General features: G+C 44.6%; 2 protein-coding genes across 3 annotated transcripts; one reads left to right on the forward strand and one right to left on the reverse strand.

Moving 5' to 3' along the window:
• Nucleotides 1-1353: 1353 nt before the first annotated feature.
• On the reverse strand, nucleotides 1354-14223 carry LOC119652009 (protein YIF1B). Of its 2 annotated transcripts, none has more exons than XM_038055940.1 (4): nucleotides 14030-14223; nucleotides 13234-13760; nucleotides 2141-2527; nucleotides 1354-1927 (listed from the first exon to the last, which is right to left on the reverse strand). In XM_038055940.1, exons 1-4 carry the CDS (start codon nucleotides 14076-14078, stop codon nucleotides 1691-1693), a joined length of 1200 nt encoding a protein of 399 aa, XP_037911868.1. In that variant the 5' UTR covers nucleotides 14079-14223; the 3' UTR covers nucleotides 1354-1690. The 2 variants fall into 2 exon arrangements, with proteins under 2 accessions (XP_037911868.1, XP_037911869.1); XM_038055941.1 differs by having other exon boundaries at nucleotides 14045-14222.
• A 344-nt stretch (nucleotides 14224-14567) lies between these two features.
• On the forward strand, nucleotides 14568-16517 carry LOC119653105. Its single transcript, XM_038057622.1, has 3 exons — nucleotides 14568-14752; nucleotides 15081-16235; nucleotides 16304-16517. Exons 1-3 carry the CDS (start codon nucleotides 14677-14679, stop codon nucleotides 16444-16446), a joined length of 1374 nt encoding a protein of 457 aa, XP_037913550.1. The 5' UTR covers nucleotides 14568-14676; the 3' UTR covers nucleotides 16447-16517.
• The last annotated feature ends 620 nt before the right edge of the window (nucleotides 16518-17137 follow it).

Genomic DNA, 17137 nt, shown 5'->3' on the forward strand with positions numbered 1-17137 from the left:
TTCGGGAGGAAATTTCAACATGTGGAGACTCTCATAGGAGTCGAGTTTTCTAACGTTGTTTATTTCCTTTAGAATATTGGCGTTGTCCAACGACAAATGGTGTCCCTGCTCTATTATATGTTTGGAAACCGCGGACTTTTTGTGTGGGTTATTCTCATTTTTAGCGGTTTCGGGCTCCTTTATGTGTTCTAACACCCTGATGTGGACTAGCCGTTTTGTTTGCCCTACATAAATCTTTTCTCAGTCTGGGCAGGAAATTTTATAAATGCCGCTTTTTTCAGTTCGCTCTATTTTCCTTGACTGACTGTAACTGGGTCCTAAGTAAGTATCGTGTGCTGGTCGAGGTGACCTGGAATCGACGTTTCTGCAGCCGCCTTTTGATGTTCTGTGTCCGACTCGAGTAGATTGAACATCAACCTACTCGGGTCGGACACAGAACATCATTGCCTAGGTTCTGTGTTCGCCTCCTGGAGGAGTGTTGAAAGTTGCTGTGTTGTTCGCTTCCTTATGTATCCATGTATGAAAATATCCACAAATGATATGGGTGTGAACCATATTGAAAGCGAAAAAACGCCCAGTTTGGGTTTGAGCCGGACTAAACAGAACAAAGTAGCTGCAGCGAAAGACACTTATGAACCACTTTTAAGCAATCTGCACTGGTAAAGGTAAGGCATTTCATGAGATGCATCTGCTTTAGACGAAACCACAAATCGTTTGTTAGCGTATCTAATCAAGCGTTAGCGACGACGACGTGGTGTTGGCGGAGAGAGGTTCAACCTCTCAATTTTGCTGCTCTGCATTTGAATCCCAGTCGTCATTGGTGTCTGTGTTCTTTGCGCTGCTGTGAGCTTCTTATTGGCACAGCGTTGATTGTGATAATAGTGAAACTGAAGCACAGTCTGACTGTGTGGATGCTCTATACTCCACTGAGGAGTGAATAGGGAAACTCTAATCAATTTTCGACTTTCCAGGTTGAAATTCTTTTTGATATTCGTCAAGAATTTTGTTTGCAAAGGGGTCGAGCCTTCTTTCGATTATTTTTGATAGCATTTTGTCGTTTTACGGGCAACAGCACCACTCTTAAAGTTTTCTCTATTCGCATGCCTCTCTCTGACTGCTCGCAGCAAATGACCCCTAAAGCGTCGTTTAAATGACGTTATTAAGGCGACCATGTTGTAGAGAGACGCTAATAAAACTATATTAATTGTGCATTTTCGGAGAGCTCTGCTTGGTTTTCAACCTGGACACACGCACAATTAGTTGTTGCATCCATTTGAACTTTTTATTGGTCTAAAGACCTCCTTCCTCTATTTCTTCCTTGATGAAAAGTAAGAACGGAATAAAACAAAATCATTTCATATAAAACAATATTATATTTTAAGTTTGCCTCCATCTCTATGCAGTTAAAGTTACTTCGACAATATCTTCTGTTTTTTTTTACACAATTTTACAAGTATCTCATCCTTGCTGTTTGCACATTCAGTAAAAAGAATAAAGAGCTTGAAACAATCCATCAATGCGTGGCATTCGAACTTATATCAATGGTTTTAACAAACGGGTCCTTTCCTCCAACTCTCAACACTATCTAACGATTCAACACTTTTTTTTTCTACGTCTTCTTCGCCCATGTTATATAAAAAATGATGATAAATAGTCCCTCGGTATTTTATGTGTATGAGTTTGAACTTTTCTAAGTGCTGGGGAAATTCGGAATTGACTTTTCAACGGGTATTAAATGCATGGAGAGCCAGAATGAGAGCACCGCTTGGCTTCCCGCTACCAGGAAAAGGAAGTACAACTTCCGCTTTCGACCGATTGAATAGTCGGCTTGTTGCTGTGGCATTCCGTATGGGTCGTAGCTGGGCGCCCCCACTGGCGTTGTGGATTGTGCAGGATCGTGTAAGACTTTGGCTTTGAGTGTTCGAAGCTGGAAGTGAGAGGAAAGTAAATAAATGGTTGTTAAAGATTTTGAGAAAGACCACTAAATCTAAGACTGAAAACACGGTTGTCTATCGCTACATTCTAGATCGCTTTAGACAGAAAAGAACACTACGAAACTACACTATACTGCTGAAGAAGACCTAGAATGTAGCTCCAAGGACCAATTCTGAAAAAACATATCCACCAAACACTGACTTACCAAAAAGAACCCTAAGGATAAACTGCAGTAAATCAACGCCGTGTAATAGCCGGACTTCTTAAACAATATGCTGACTAAGATACAAAATACAATCGTTGCATACTTATAGCTGGAATACGCCAGGAGATCTAGTGTTTTCAGTGTCGTCGGGATATTCGTCACGTACAATGTTATGGAATAGACAATCAATTCGAATATACTGCATGCCAGCGCACTGGATGCTTGGTAACCTAATTGTTCGGGAGAGAATCGATTTTGCATGCCCAAAACTAATCCAGCCACTACGACGTAGGTGATGTAAGCCATGGTCGGGATGTAGAGGTCAGGCGCATTGATGTCGTAACGTGGTTGAACGGGATTGTCGTGATCGTATTTTAATGACCAATCCTGGAAGAGAATTTGATTTAAGAATCATTCCTAGAAAATGTTTAATATGATAAAGTACACTAAATACATCAATTTTAGCGATAGTTAACGCTAGGAAATTTTATCATAGAATGGTGTTGAGTGACTTAATGTAATATCGTCCGCAGGTAATAGACGATGCTGTTGTTGAGTCTTGTGCTGGTCCAGCGTCCCGTAAAGTATTCTACCTCACGATGACTGATCTCGTTAAACCGATTGGCAAGTAAGAAACCAATGTGCATGCCGTGCTAAGAGCGGGATCGGGGGGAGTAAAATGGAATGAATTGTGTGATTTTGGGGACTAGTTGGTAATAAAGTAGATTGGCACAAACTAGGGTAACGATTGTTAACCTATCCGTGCAGAAACGACATGTACATCCGTTTTTACATTCAAGAGGAGGGAATTTTCAAATTTTAAACAAGGCATCGAAAGTGGATCTAGCGCTGTTAATTGGTCGGGCATCATCCAGCTCGGTACAACCATCATCATCAACGGCGTAACAACCGGTATCCGGTCTAGGTCTGCCTTAATAAGCAACTCCAGACAAAGCCCCCCCCCCCCCCCCCCCCCCCCCCCGTCGAGACATCCATACGGATTAAGTGACCCGCCCACCGTAACCTATTGAGCCGGATTTTATCCACAACCGGACGGTCATGGTATCGCTCAAAGATTTCGTCATTGTGTAGGCTAGAGAATCGTCCATCCTCATGTAGGGGGCCAAAAATTCTTCGGAAGATTCTTCTCTCGAACGCGGCCAAGAGTTCGCAATTCTTCTCGCTAAGAACCCAAGTTTCCGAGGAGTACATGAGGACTGGCAAGATCATTGTCTTGTACAGTAAGAGCTTACGTACAACCGTTCCTAGATGTACGATTTGGTTGATGCTTTTGATGCTCTGTCCATTAGAGAGGTGGCAATGATTCGTCAGACTGAGAACCTTGGTTTTGTTGGTTTTTATTTTCAGTTCAACTCTACTTGCCTCTCTTTCCAAATCCGGAGCCATATGGCCAAGGTTCATGGCCCAGTGAGAGACCAAACAGATGTCATCTGTCAGCTGACCCTAAACGTGATCTTATGTTGAATTATGAAGGTAATGGTTTCAAGGTCAAATGATAAATACCAGATTATTTAATTCGCTTTAAGGATGTTGTTGTCTATGACAAATTTAGGAATATAAGTTGGAGTTAGACAGTGTCAGTTTGGAAAGCTATAGCAATGGTTGCCTGTTGCTAATGATGGCTAAGGACGGTACCCACTGCCATTGTATGTTTGTGTACCAAATAGAGGAAGTGTGCGTTGTCCATAAACTGAGAGATCAGAAAATCGGCGCTTTAGGTTTGAAAAGTTTTTGTGGATTTTTTAAGTAAAAATATTTCGGTTCACGACGGTCCCATTCGTATATGGATAAATACATTTCCACCAAATTTATCAAAATCGTGCTCTATGCCTATATTACAGCAAAATTTAATGGCTCTAGGGTGAACCTACGGAGGTTTCTAGTAACTTCACAAATTTTTTATGGTAATGTTCTTTTATTAACTTTAATTGAGTACGTATTGGACTCCGCTTTGAACGTCAAAATCCTTCGAGTTTTTACTTTGGTGCAGTACGAGACATTTTGCGCATCTCGCTCCGATCATAGCTATTCGTTTCTCTGGAATGCCCTTCCTATGTAGAGCGCTCCAGATACACTCCCTGTTCGCGTTCTCGAAATTGAAGAAGAGCCGATGCAGCGGAGATTTAAATTCCGCGCACTGTTCCAAAATGATCCATAGGATGTTGATGTGGTCAATATAGGAGGATCCGGAGTGAAAACCAGCCTGGTCTATGTCCACCAAACTTACGGGATATTCCGTGATGCGTTCCAGGATTATTTTAGTTATGATTTTTGCGACGGTAGGGAGCAAGCAGGTATCCCTCCAATTGTCGCATTCAAAACGGGTGCCCTTTTTTCGAATCTTAACGATCATCCCCTTCTTCCACTCTCTGGGAAAGATCTGGGATTCCTCAAGATTTCAGTAAGAGTGGAAGCACTCGAGAAAAGAGCATTTTTCATGGCGGCCCAATGCTCATTGGCCATCATATTGCGATCTCTTTCGAGGCCGATGTCAGCGCGTCTCTCGTTGCTAACAATCTATCTAACAAAAAACTCCTTAAATCTACTGCTGATCGCGGAGTGGTCGATCTGCTTTCTTCTATGGTGTCGGTCAGTTGAAATCCAAATGACCTTATGGCAGGCTCTTTGCTCGAACAATGGGACATCAATGACGAGGGGGTGTTGCAGTTGCAGAAATCCAAAAACTTGTCACCATTACCGTTACGATCGCCAAGACCGTGCTTCCTTATTACATGCCCGAGCAAGGTGTTGTCCGATCGTATCTTGGCATTCAGAACACCCACCATGAATACAATGACATCTTTAGCAAGGTTCCACTGAACCGCGATTAATTGCTAGTAGAAAGCATCTTTCTTCACTGCATCGGAAGTCTCCGTTGGTGAGTAGTATTATACAATTGTGATGCTTCTTAACCTGAACCGAAATCTTGCAGTTAGAAGGATATCTGGGTTGGGGCTCGCAGTTTTACATATCGGATTGACGCCAACGCTCCGGCGCGTTCCACGCTGCAGAGGAAGGATTCCTGACGAACCTTTTGCGTGATAATAAGTGGTGTAGTCGGAGGGGGGAAGACTTCCTAGTGAGCAAGTACCAATACGTCGCGTTCGAAATGATTGATGGCACACTTTCGGTGTGCACCCGCTCGGTATTCTCCCCGCGGGTGGAATGTCGCGAAAGTGAACATAGGGAGATTCGTCGCAGCCACAACCGCCCCGTAGGGCACTTCAGAGCGTCGTGGGTAAAGACAGTTTGCGGCTTTTATGGTCCGGAGGGCAACCAGCCGTCCCCTTCGTAGCTCGCTGCTGGCAGGGCTAGTTACGGAGGTGGATGGAGATCCGTGGGGACTTGGTAATAAACTGATCCTCCAAAAAATCGCAACCCTGCGGAACTCTTTTCACTTAATGCCGAACAGATGGACCGAATTGTGGGGAAATTATTCCTTACAAACTGAATCGGGTCATTGCAAAAGCGTTGAAGGCGCCGAGGCAGTCCTTTTTATGACAGGACCCGAAATTATCCAGACAGAATGCTATATATTCGTGTTTCTTGTCGGCCGGACCTACATAATGCTCAGTAGATTCAGCGCTTACCTCAAGGAGGGCAATTTCCCTTTTCACAAGAAGGCGATACGACACTTCAGTTTAAGATAAGGAGGTCCACGGGGGATGTTGTCACCGAGGTGGAACACCCATTGTTGATCTCAACTTCCCATGTTCGTCGTAACGCTTGATCTTAGAATTACCTTCAATTCCGTAAGATTGCCAATATGTTAGGTACACTCGAAAGCTAATTCGACGTGTTGATTATGCTTGCGGATATTGAGGGCCATAGGAAGAGAGGATGGAGATCACATCGGGGGTAGCAAAGGGACTCATCCTAGGGCTGAGCCTCTAAAACGCATCTGACGATAGTCTCCTAAGACTCAACATGCTAGAAGAGTCGCACCTCGTTGATTATGCAAATGAAGTTGAAACACTTTTGGTTGGTCCAAAGATAATCCCAATCCTGCACGAGTGTGGTGTAGGATTTGTTAGCAACTTTATACAGATACGAGGAAAGGAGGGTCTGTTCTTACAACATTGTCAGAGAATTTTAAATAATTAAGACTTGTTTTTTTTTCTATTCGCTAATGATGTTTATTGGTCTTGCAAATATCGATATTTCGGGAACCACTTGTTCCCTTCATCAGTGCTAACAAGTCCAAGGGAGACTTGTTGATAATTTCTCCTATCTAAGGTCGAAAATCACAACCGATAACAGCTACGATGATGAAATCCGCGCACGGTTGTTGTCAGCCAACAGAGCCTATTTCAGTTTACAAAAACTGTTCCGCTCGAAACTTCTCACCATAGGGTCAAAGCTCTTACTGTACAAGACTATCATCTTGCCAGTCCTCAGGTACCCCTCGGAGACTTGGGTTCTTAGCAAGAAAAATTGCGAACTCTTGGCCGCGTTCGAGAGAAGAACCCTCCGAAGAATTTTTGACCCCCTACATGAGGATGGACGATTCCGTAGCATACATAACGACGGAATCTATGAGCGATACCATGACCGTCTGGTTGTGGATAAAATCCGGCTCAATAGGTTACGGTGGGCGGGTCAATTAATCTGTATGGATGAGGATGATCCAGCCCGGAAAGTCTATAAGGGCAATATCTATGGTAGAAAAAGAAGAAGAGGCAGATCCTGCCTAAGATGGAGCGTTGGCGTGGGTCAGGACGCCAGACAACTTTTAGGGATATCGAATTGGTAGGCCTCGGCGCAAAACCGGAATGTCTGGAGTTCCTTATTAAGGCAGGCCTAGACTGGATACCGGTTGTTGCGCCGTTGATGATGATGCTGAAAAACCTCAATTCCCAGCTAACCAATCATTACACTTTTCCTATTTGAATTAATGCGCAGAATATTGAAGGCGTTCATCTATTTGTATATCCGGGGCATCTGTTGACAATGCCAACGAACTTGACGTTATTCCATGCATTAACAGCGCATGGAAATCGATCGGGACTGTTACCGAGAACCTTCAAATTTTGCATCAATTCATGTCTACCTCATGGCATTTTTAGTCCGCAGCAATCTCGAACAATGAACAAAGAAAACGTAAGGGCAAATACCCGTAGAAAAGTTGTTTAGTAGGCAAAAATACCAGTGCTTTGATTACTAGGAGCTATGCAGTGCAGAACATTGGAGAAAGATTTTTCCAAAAATTGATAGGGCAGTTGAATCGTTGTAAGAAAGAGTGAGTTTGGTGCGCTGCGTCCTACATAGGATTTTATAGACACCATAAATATACAGGGTGCGGCAGCATAACTTCCTTTTTTAAAATGCGCGCCACTCAGTTAGTTGATGTCATAGCGGAGCGCTAGTGGTCTCGTTCAAGAGGAGATACTGTAAAGTTTTGTCCCGACACGGTTCAGTCGCCATCATGCGTTGGAATAGTGAGGAGCGTGCCTTTGCCGTTGAGGTTTACTTTTCAAGCGGATGTTCGGTTATTGCAACACAGCGTGCATTTCGGAATCGCTTTAATTTAGCCCCGTTGGCTCCCGTTCCAGACCGCACATTCAGACAAACTGCAAGTGCGACAAAAGGAAGAACTGGTGTCCCTCGGCCCGTTAGATCACCTGAGAACATTGAAGCAGTGAGAGCGTCAATGTTGCGATCGCCACGGCGTTCTGCGCGCAAACACGCATCTGTCCTTGGACTATCCGATCGTTCTGTGAGAAGAATTCTTCGTGATGATCTTCATTTTCATCCCTATAAGATGGCGATAGTGCAGGAACTTTCAAAACGTGACTTCAATTCTCGGATGAACGCGTGTGAGCTTCTTCTTGATGTCGTTTCCGAGGGTGCTATTGTTTTTTTTAGCGATGAAGCACATTTTCGTTTGTGTGGGTCGATTAACAAACAAAACATGCGCTACAGGGCTGACACCAACCCTCGAGAATTGCATCAAAAGCCTTTGCATTCACCCAAAGTCACAGTGGGGTGTGCAATTTCCTCAGCCGGAATTATTGATCCCTGGTTTTTTGAGGAAAATGAGGTTACAGTGACAGTGAATTCGGACCGGTATGTAAACATGCTACAGAATTTTTTTTCCCACGGCTAGAAAATTTGGATTTGGGGGACACTTGGTTCCAACAAGACGGTGCAACAGCACACACTTCAAGAGCATCGATGGCTGTTTTGAGGGAACACTTTCCAGAGCGCCTTATCTCAATTAGAGGCGATTTGGAATGGCCGGCACGCTCTCCCGATCTGTCCCCTTGTGATTTTTTTCTATTGGGTTTTTTGAAACCCCGTGTTTATGTGAACCTTCCAAGAACCCTACAAGATTTGAAGACCAACATCCAAGAAGAAATTGCCAACATAACACCTGCCATGCTAACAAGAGTCATGACAAACGCCAGAAATCGGTTTACGCAATGTATGGAGAATGGGGGACGTCACCTAACAGATTTGATCTTCAAAACAATGTAAATAAAACCTTTAGACATGTACCTACATTATAAAAAATAAATAAATATTTTCCGATGCATACAATAGTTTTTATTGAGTTTTGAAAAAAGGAAGTTATGCTGCCGCACCCTGTACTTTCTAATTTGTTGCGCTTGACCTCTTGCAGCACTGTTACCTTCTCCATTTTATGGTCATATTCTACAATATGCCGAGCGACTGCACAATTGATATGTGTTTTTCTGCCCCATTTTATTAGCTCAGCTTCTTTTAAATGTTCCTTGCCCCGAGTGTTGACTAGTCGCTTGGTTTGCCCTACGTATGTACAAGGACAATCTTCACAAGACATTTTGTAGATGCCGCTTTTTTCCTCTTCCTTCTTCGGGTCTTTTTCATTGCCTAATTGCGTTTGGAGCGTGTGAATTCTGCTTGGTCCTACTGCTACTGGCCAAGATTCGTTGCAAAGCTGGGAATATTTCCGTTGAGTATGGAATGGCAAATTTTTTTTTTGTAAGTTTGACTTTTTTCTAAAAAGCCTGAAAAACTTATGCACACACCACAAAGGTTCCAATCCCCAAACTTAATAAAGATATGGATGGATCTGATCGACCGCGCCACCGGGTATCTATTATTTAGGGTATTAAGTATATTGATCCTTGCTGAACGTGCAATGTATTTGGATAATGCACTGTTGAGTTCATCTATCGGCAAAGCTGGCCAGGGATGTAAGTCTGGCCTCAAAGATGAAATAACGCTCGTGTATTGAGGTTTGGTTAATTGTTGGTGTAAGTCCATCCGATTATTTTTCTTTTTGTGCTCTATCGGTGTTTTGAATTCTGATTTTCCGGGGCGATTGCATTTGATCCTTGGGGTTTGAGCCAGAGATTCTCAGTAATCAGAAACAAGTCGGGAAACCTGAAGCTAGAGGTTAGGTATAAAAGGTTTTGTGTTGCCCTATGTGACGAGCGATGAGTGTATGACAGTTCCGCGTGTACACAATTAAGTATTCAACTGTGCCCTATCTTTTAAAGATCCACTTACACAAATAATTTGACCTGGAAAGCACTGTATTGATAATAGCCAACCTTATACGCTTCACACCAGAAGTTCAATATTATTAGCAAATGTGAAGAAGTTAACCTTCAACAGATACAAACAACTCAGGAAACCGGAAGCTTGACGTTCCATGTATAAAAGGTGTTGTGTTTCCCTATGGGAAGAGCATAACGCAATTCTCCAGTGGCTGATAGCATTGACTCGAGATATTTAAATCGCTCAGTTCTCTCAATGGCAGTAACCTGCCCAAAACTGAGCAATTTAAATATCTCGGGTCAATGCTATCAGCCAATGGAGAACTGCATCATGAAATTTCTTCGCGCATTAATGCAACTTGGATGAAGTGGCGTTCCACAAATGGTGTTCTTTGTGATCGACGTATCAGTGAAAGTCTCAAATCTAAAATTTACCGCAATCTCGTCCGTCTGCTGCTTTCTATAGTTCTGAGTGTTTGCCGACTACGAAAGACAATGACGGCGTCTTGCGATAATAGAGACGAAGATGTTGCGTTGGACTAGTGGCGTGACACGTTTTGATCACATCCAAAATGAGGATATCCGCGATCGTTATGGGATTGCACCGATCGTGGAAAAGTTGCGAGAGAGACGTCTTCGATGGTATGGTCACGCAGTTCGTGCTAACGAGAATTCATTTGCTAAGATGTGTCTGAACATCGAAGTCGATGGTAAACGACTTAAAGGCAGGCCGAAACCACGGTGGCTTGATACGTTGGATGAATTTGAAAGCTTCGCGACTGCATTCAGACCAGGCATTTGGCCAAGCAAAATGGCGTAAGCGAACACGACGAGCTAGCTCCGTTGTGAACGGAACAAACCATCCGTTCTAGGCCTGCCTTAATAAGGAACTCCAGACATCCCACATTGCACATAGTCAAGACATACCATCAAATCCCTGTAGCTCTCGAAGACATTCCGAAAACGACAATATGCACACCTTTCGGACTCTTCTAATTCACTAGAGTGACTTTTGGGCTGTGCAACGCGGCGCAAACCTTTTAAAGATTCATCCATTCTGTGCTGTGAAACCACGACTTCTGTTCCGTATATTTGGATGATGTTCTGGTCGCGTCTTCCTCTGAGTCCAAGCATTTAGAAGACCTCAAGTGCATTTTTCAACGTCTCCTTGAGGCCGGTCTAATACTCAACGTTGAAAAGTGCAAATTTCTACAATCGCAGGTGAGATTCCTCGGCTATATGATTACCCCTGAAGGCATCCAACCGGACCCAGTTATGGTGCAAGCAATTTCGAGCTTCCCTATTCTGAAAACTGCTAACGATCTGAGAAGGTTCTTGGGCATGTTAAATTTCTACCGTCGTTTCTTGCCCAAGGCTGCCCACCATCAATCGATCCTTAACGCCTTTTGTCTGGGCCGAAAAGCAAAGACTACTTTGTAATTGTGTGGTTTTTAGGCGTTTAAGACCACCAAGCAACAGCTGGTATATGCTACACTTCTGGTATTCCCTCAGCAAGATGCACCCCTAGTCGCATTCGTCGATGCCTCAGATACAGCGGTGGGGGCCGTTCTTCATCAAGTGAATCAAATCTGGCAGCCGTTGAGCTTCTTTTCCATACAGCTCAATCCTGCTCAGTATCAATTAAATACTTCCGGTATTCCCATCAAAGCAGGCCGTCCACATTGCTCACGAACCATAAGCCACTCACTTTTACTTTGAAACAAAAGCCAGACAAAGCTTCCCCTCGCCAACTTCGGCACTTGAGTTTTATCAGCCAGATCACTTCCGACGTTCAATACGTGTCTGACGTAATTGCTGACGATATGTCACGTGTTGCAGTGGTCAAGATTCCCAACACCGTCGATTTTACGGCAATCGCCGAGGAACAGAAGGACGACGCAGTTCTTGAGAGCCCGGAACCAATGGTCAAATATACATTTAGGGAGTTTCTTATCTTCGGCTTCCATCTCAACTATGTATACTACAACACCTCAGACAAGGGACCAAGGTCATATATTCCGGCGGATTTTCGAAAGGAAATATTTCACGCCGTTCGCGATCTGGCGCTTCCAGACATTCTTGGTGCAGACAGGGCGCCCCATGCCAGAAGTGCAAAACTATAAAACATGTGAGGAAAGAGGTGGGAGTGTACCCTCGGTCCACCAAGCGTTTCCATACAATCCACCTCGACATCATTGGCTCTTTGCGAGACTTGCACGGTTTCAGGTATTGTCTCACAATCATTGATAAGTTTACGCGGTAGCCTGAGGCGATACCTCTGACATTACTGCGCAATCTTGTGCAGAGGCCCTCTATGGAGAATGAATTCCACGCTTTGGTGTGCCGGTAATTATAATCATTGACCAGGGAATGCAGTTTGAGACCTCCTCCTCAGAGTTGGACAAACTCCCGGCTTTAAACGCCACCGGACAACCACGTACCACCCGCACTTCAATGGGATGTTCAAAAGGTGGTATAGGACGGTGAAGGCCGCTAAGACGACCCTTTTTAATCGCAGGTCCTACCACTCGTTTGTCTTGGCCTCCGAATAGTCAACTGTAAAGAATTTGCTGTAAATCCCGCGGAACTGGTAAACGGGGAGAACCTAAGACTCCCCAACGATCCCGTTTTCGACATCAGGTCGGAACTGAATGCTACAGATCTGTTACGCCTGCTCAAGGACGCAATGCCAAAGCGTAAGTCGTTACCACGCGCCAAACACGCGAAAACCGTGATTGAAGTGCCCAGGGTTCTCCAATCCTGTACCCATGTTCTGATTAGGACGGACACTCCTCGGAGGGTGTTGCAGCCACTTTACGAGGACCCCTTCGAATCCCCCTTCGACATCATTATAGCCTCAATGTCGGGGGCACGGTCAAAAAAGTCTCCTTGGTTCGACTAAAGCCTTTCGTCCAGCAAAAAAGTGCGACTAGGGCGAGAGGCGCGCGACGCATCCGTTTTGACTTCCGGCAGCCGGGTTATGGGAGCTGTGCGTCTGGTCCCTAGCTGAAACCCCCATTTGATTGATCACTTTCCAGTGCCCCCAGGGTTGGGTGGCCACCAAAGGTAATGAACGGCGCTCTGCGATTTTGAGACCAAAATGCGCTGGATCAATGGGATGATTCGCTACAATCACGACCGCAATGAGAACATAGCAACCATCATCGGGAAGATGCGAAAGTGACGCAGTTAATGGTACCGACATATCGCCTTAATCGATGGAAAACGTCGGCCAAGACAGTGATGGTATCACTTACAAAACAAAGCCCAGAAAAGTGTTTAATCCTATTCCGGCGAAGCTGACCAAGCTCTAAACAACCGCGTTGAAGACCGAAAAAATCCTTTTGGCCCAGCATCCTTTTAAACACTTTTTGTTCCTCAAAAAATTAGAGGCAGAGAACAAATAAGACGACGATGAGGGAGAAATGCGTGTTTTCTGAGTCTCCAAAGCTTGAGGCATGAAAAATACAATATATGACGTGTCCCTCACACCTTCAGTAGGTAAAACGGAAATGATTCACTCATGGTTAGTTGGTGGGGTACATTCCTCCCATGATTTAGTGCTTAAATTGAGTAGACAAGGCTTACCTTATGAATAAATGGGAAGAACAGCAACCGCATCTTGTTAACCACGTACTTGTTGTCGACAGCGAAATAATATTTGAGTCGCGTCACCGGCACCCATTTCTCGAATTGATTCTCCACTAGTTGTTTACCCTGATCGGCAAGGCGTTGTCCGTACTGCATGGCCATGTCCTGGACGATTGGTTGTTGGAACATTGCAAACTGAGGCGGAATCCCACCGGGCCCGCCTGGTGGTCCGGGAGGCATTCCCTGTGATTGTGGCGCCATACCTGGCCCACTGCCTGGATAACTCGAAAACTGATTTGGTGGCTGCGGGCCGGGCATTGGCTGTTGTCCGCCCGGAAAACCGCTGTATGTTTGCGGTCCAGGAGCGGGCGCTCCATTAAATCCTGACGCGACATAACTTGGCTGCATCGCCGGTGCGCCAGCATCATATGGAGCATCTGGAACAAATTGGGACACAGGAGCCGTCAGACCCATTGCGTTCACATCGCTGACACGCTTTGGCTTTCTCGTGGGGCCTCCCTGAGCTGAAACGAGAGCCAAAAGTCCAATCAGACATGGAAGCACCGACCATGACAACAAAGCCCTCAAGCATAAAATGGAAATTGCAAGCAATTGTACTGCAAAACAACTCTTCCGGACAAACTACTATCAAACCCATCGCACTAAGTTTTAATCAAGCCAATTAACAATGCTTGACTGCTACGAAAATTGAATAAATCAAACCAAAACACACGACGACGACACAAAACAAAAACCTCTTCGTGCGCACACTTTACTTGCAAATTTCCCTTACTCTCGTCCAACTTACGATGACGAACCCCAGCATTTGCATTGAAATTCATTGTGGTCAACGGCTGGATTGTGCTACCAGTGAAAATTCTGTTTTATTTATCCAGAAAATATGAATATTTCCTCGAAAATAAAATCTAAACCGGGTCGCTCTTACACATCACCACTCAAACTTCATCGGGACTACAGTTCAGTGGATGTGTTTCAGTTGGATTTGTCATATGTGTAAGTGTCATCGTCAGCTGGGGGTGGTGGGTTGGGTTTGATGGTGGTGGGAATTATGAAACAGGATTTTATTAAAGATTAATTATTGCGATTTAATGCTGAAATGATTTCAATTGATCTAAAATTCGAATGTAATGAGATACGGCCTTATAAACGTGTTTAAATATTCCTTTGCAACCCAGAAAATAGACAAGAAAACCATTGACAGTTTATCCATGGCAATGCTGTTTACCTTTCAGCTGATTTTCGGCGCGTCTTTGAATTGAGGTTTTAGATATTATCTGACATTGAAGAAATGACTGGGGCACCGGACGTACGGAAGGGAATTTAATTGACTGTTTTTGATAGATCTCAGGTGCCTATAATAAAGTCATTTCAAATTCTTAGGAATTAGATTGGATCCCCTCCATTTCAGATGGAAGCAGAATGGATGACTCTCCGAATCTATTAAGGAAAAGGCCAGGACGACTGAGCCTTGGTAAACGATCCAAAGACGGGTCAGGTATGAAACGCAATTTTCTCGATATTTTGTGGTAGTCCAGGTAGGCGGATTAGTCAACAATGTTCGATAGGGGCGACTGGAAAGTTGAGGCTGATAACGAGTTGTGGAGGAGCGAAAGCAGTTGATTTGTATCTGATTTGCTTCACTCCATGATAAGTTCATCCGGTCGCCAGCGAATTAATTGTTACAATCCAAACCACCGGATACCTCCCTTTAAGTGTGCTGATTAGATTTAGAGAAGTTCTTTCGCATTGTAGTCCTCTAGTGACTTTAACTTTGCCAAAATTGTCGCCGCCATCTAAAATGCTTAATATTTCGCCTCCCCCAGACTCTCCCACAACGCCATGTCGCCACTCAATTATGCGCAGTTCCGTCAACACGCCGCCCTCGATTCGTTTCAACGGAAATCCAAACAGTTCGCAGACGACCCCGCTGAATCACTTCAAGCGAACGTACTTCATCGAAGAGTCTCCCTCGCAGGACTACGATAGCGATTCCCAGACAATGATTTGCACCCAAGACACGCGCCAGAGCGTTACCGACGTCGACTGGAAATGGGAAGAGCCAGATCGTCCCAATGTGGCCAAGACAATAATCAATCCGAAACCTCGTCGAGTAGAAAACAGCAGACCCGCGCGACACATTCGACCGATAATGCAACTTTCAAAGAAGTCAATCTTCCGGCAGTCCCCGGAGCGTCCCCAGAAAAGAGGTTTCTATAAATTCAAGGAGGAATTCCTTCGGGATTTCACGGAAGGAAGTGCTGGTGGAAGTCCTGATCGCGATGACTCGTCACCGTCTGCTGAATTTGAGTTAGACGAGCAGGACTCGAGCGCAAAAGAAAATGACCTGATGGAGGTGCTAAGCGTCCGAGCAATGAAACCGAATCTCATAGAAAAGAAAATCCCAGAGCGTGTGAAAGCCCCGCAATTGGCAGAAGCACCTAAACCGATAGAATTAAGCAAACCAACGACAAACAGACCAAATCCTACCTGGAAACCCAATCTCATTCCCCCTTCCGGCATTACCAAAATCACAGAGCCCAAACCAAAGGCCGCACAAAGTACAATCCCTGCAAACCCAAAACCAAGCGCTCCCACCGAATCGGATCTCCTGGAAGACTCTGACCTGGACACTCTCCTCCTCCAGTGCAGTCAAAAGGTTGAGGCGAGCTACCAGAAGCAAACCAAGCGGACCAAACTTGACAAATACGACAATTTATTCGAGAATGATTCGTTCGACGACATCTTCCTCTCTGTTCCGGTAGACGCTCAGCAACCTCCAAAAATATGTAAAAGTCCCCTCGTTCGCTACAATTCTATGCCCACCAAGTCGCCAACGGCCAAAGCGGTCCCTGATCGCCCAGTAAGCAGTTTTACCCGACACAATAGCATGCCCACTAATGATAAGAAACAGGCGACTGGGCAGAAGTCCTCGATTGGAAGTGACTCGAAGAGTAGCAGTTCGGAGTCAATTTCATCAGGTGGGACCCAAATTTCTTATATTTCCAGACCAGGCGCTCTTAACTTGATAATCCCAACCTCTTTTCAGAAAAACGACGTTGCACTGCGCAGGAGATCGAACGCAAACGCTTGGAAGCTCTCCAGCGGAGGGAGGCGAGTAAATTAAGGAAATTAACCAGTTCTTGTGGTGTTAGCAGTAATTATCCGAATTCAGGCAGAGTGAAAAGGTGAAGCGAGTCTTCTGGCTCGTTGGATGACAATTTTTGCATTATTTTGTAAGAGAAAAAATATATTTACGTTATCTTGTCAAAATCATTTGGATTTTATTTTGGGTGAAAATAGCAAGCGCTCTTCCTTACCTGATATGACGGAGGTTGCTTGGCAAGAATGGTCCAAAGTGCTTGAAAAAGGACGCAATGCGGAGTTAATAGATCTCACTACGTACCAGTGAAACTCTTCGAAAATGATTGAAAAAGATGTGGATGTACACAACGGAGGCGCAAAACTAAGGAAAAAACCACTCAGTGAACCTAAGTTAAGCAACTCAATATGTTGTGGAGGCTGCCTCGTCCCCTTTATCGCAGGCTGCATGTTGAGTTTTCATTATAGATCCTCACAGTTGTTAGACCTGCCAATGCTCCTATTTTCATCTTATTTAGTCTCAGTTTTAAATGTTCAGCTCAGTTCACCTGTGGCCGAACGATGTCTCCTATCGATGGGCAAATTGACAGAGCTGTCAGACTTAGGCGATTCTCAGTTACGGCTTTGTTGATTTCAAGTCCAGGTTGTTTCCTCGCAAATGGTTGGGGACACTATTTTTAAAAGTTCATTCCGCCTTTCATGCTTCTGTGCTCCGCTATCCGTTCCAAGGTTCAACACTGAGGAAGTTACCACCACACTTGGCAGTTAGGTATCAAATGCA

The sequence above is a fragment of the Hermetia illucens genome, chromosome 3, assembly GCF_905115235.1.
Source record: "Hermetia illucens chromosome 3, iHerIll2.2.curated.20191125, whole genome shotgun sequence".
Lineage (NCBI taxonomy): Eukaryota > Metazoa > Arthropoda > Insecta > Diptera > Stratiomyidae > Hermetia > Hermetia illucens.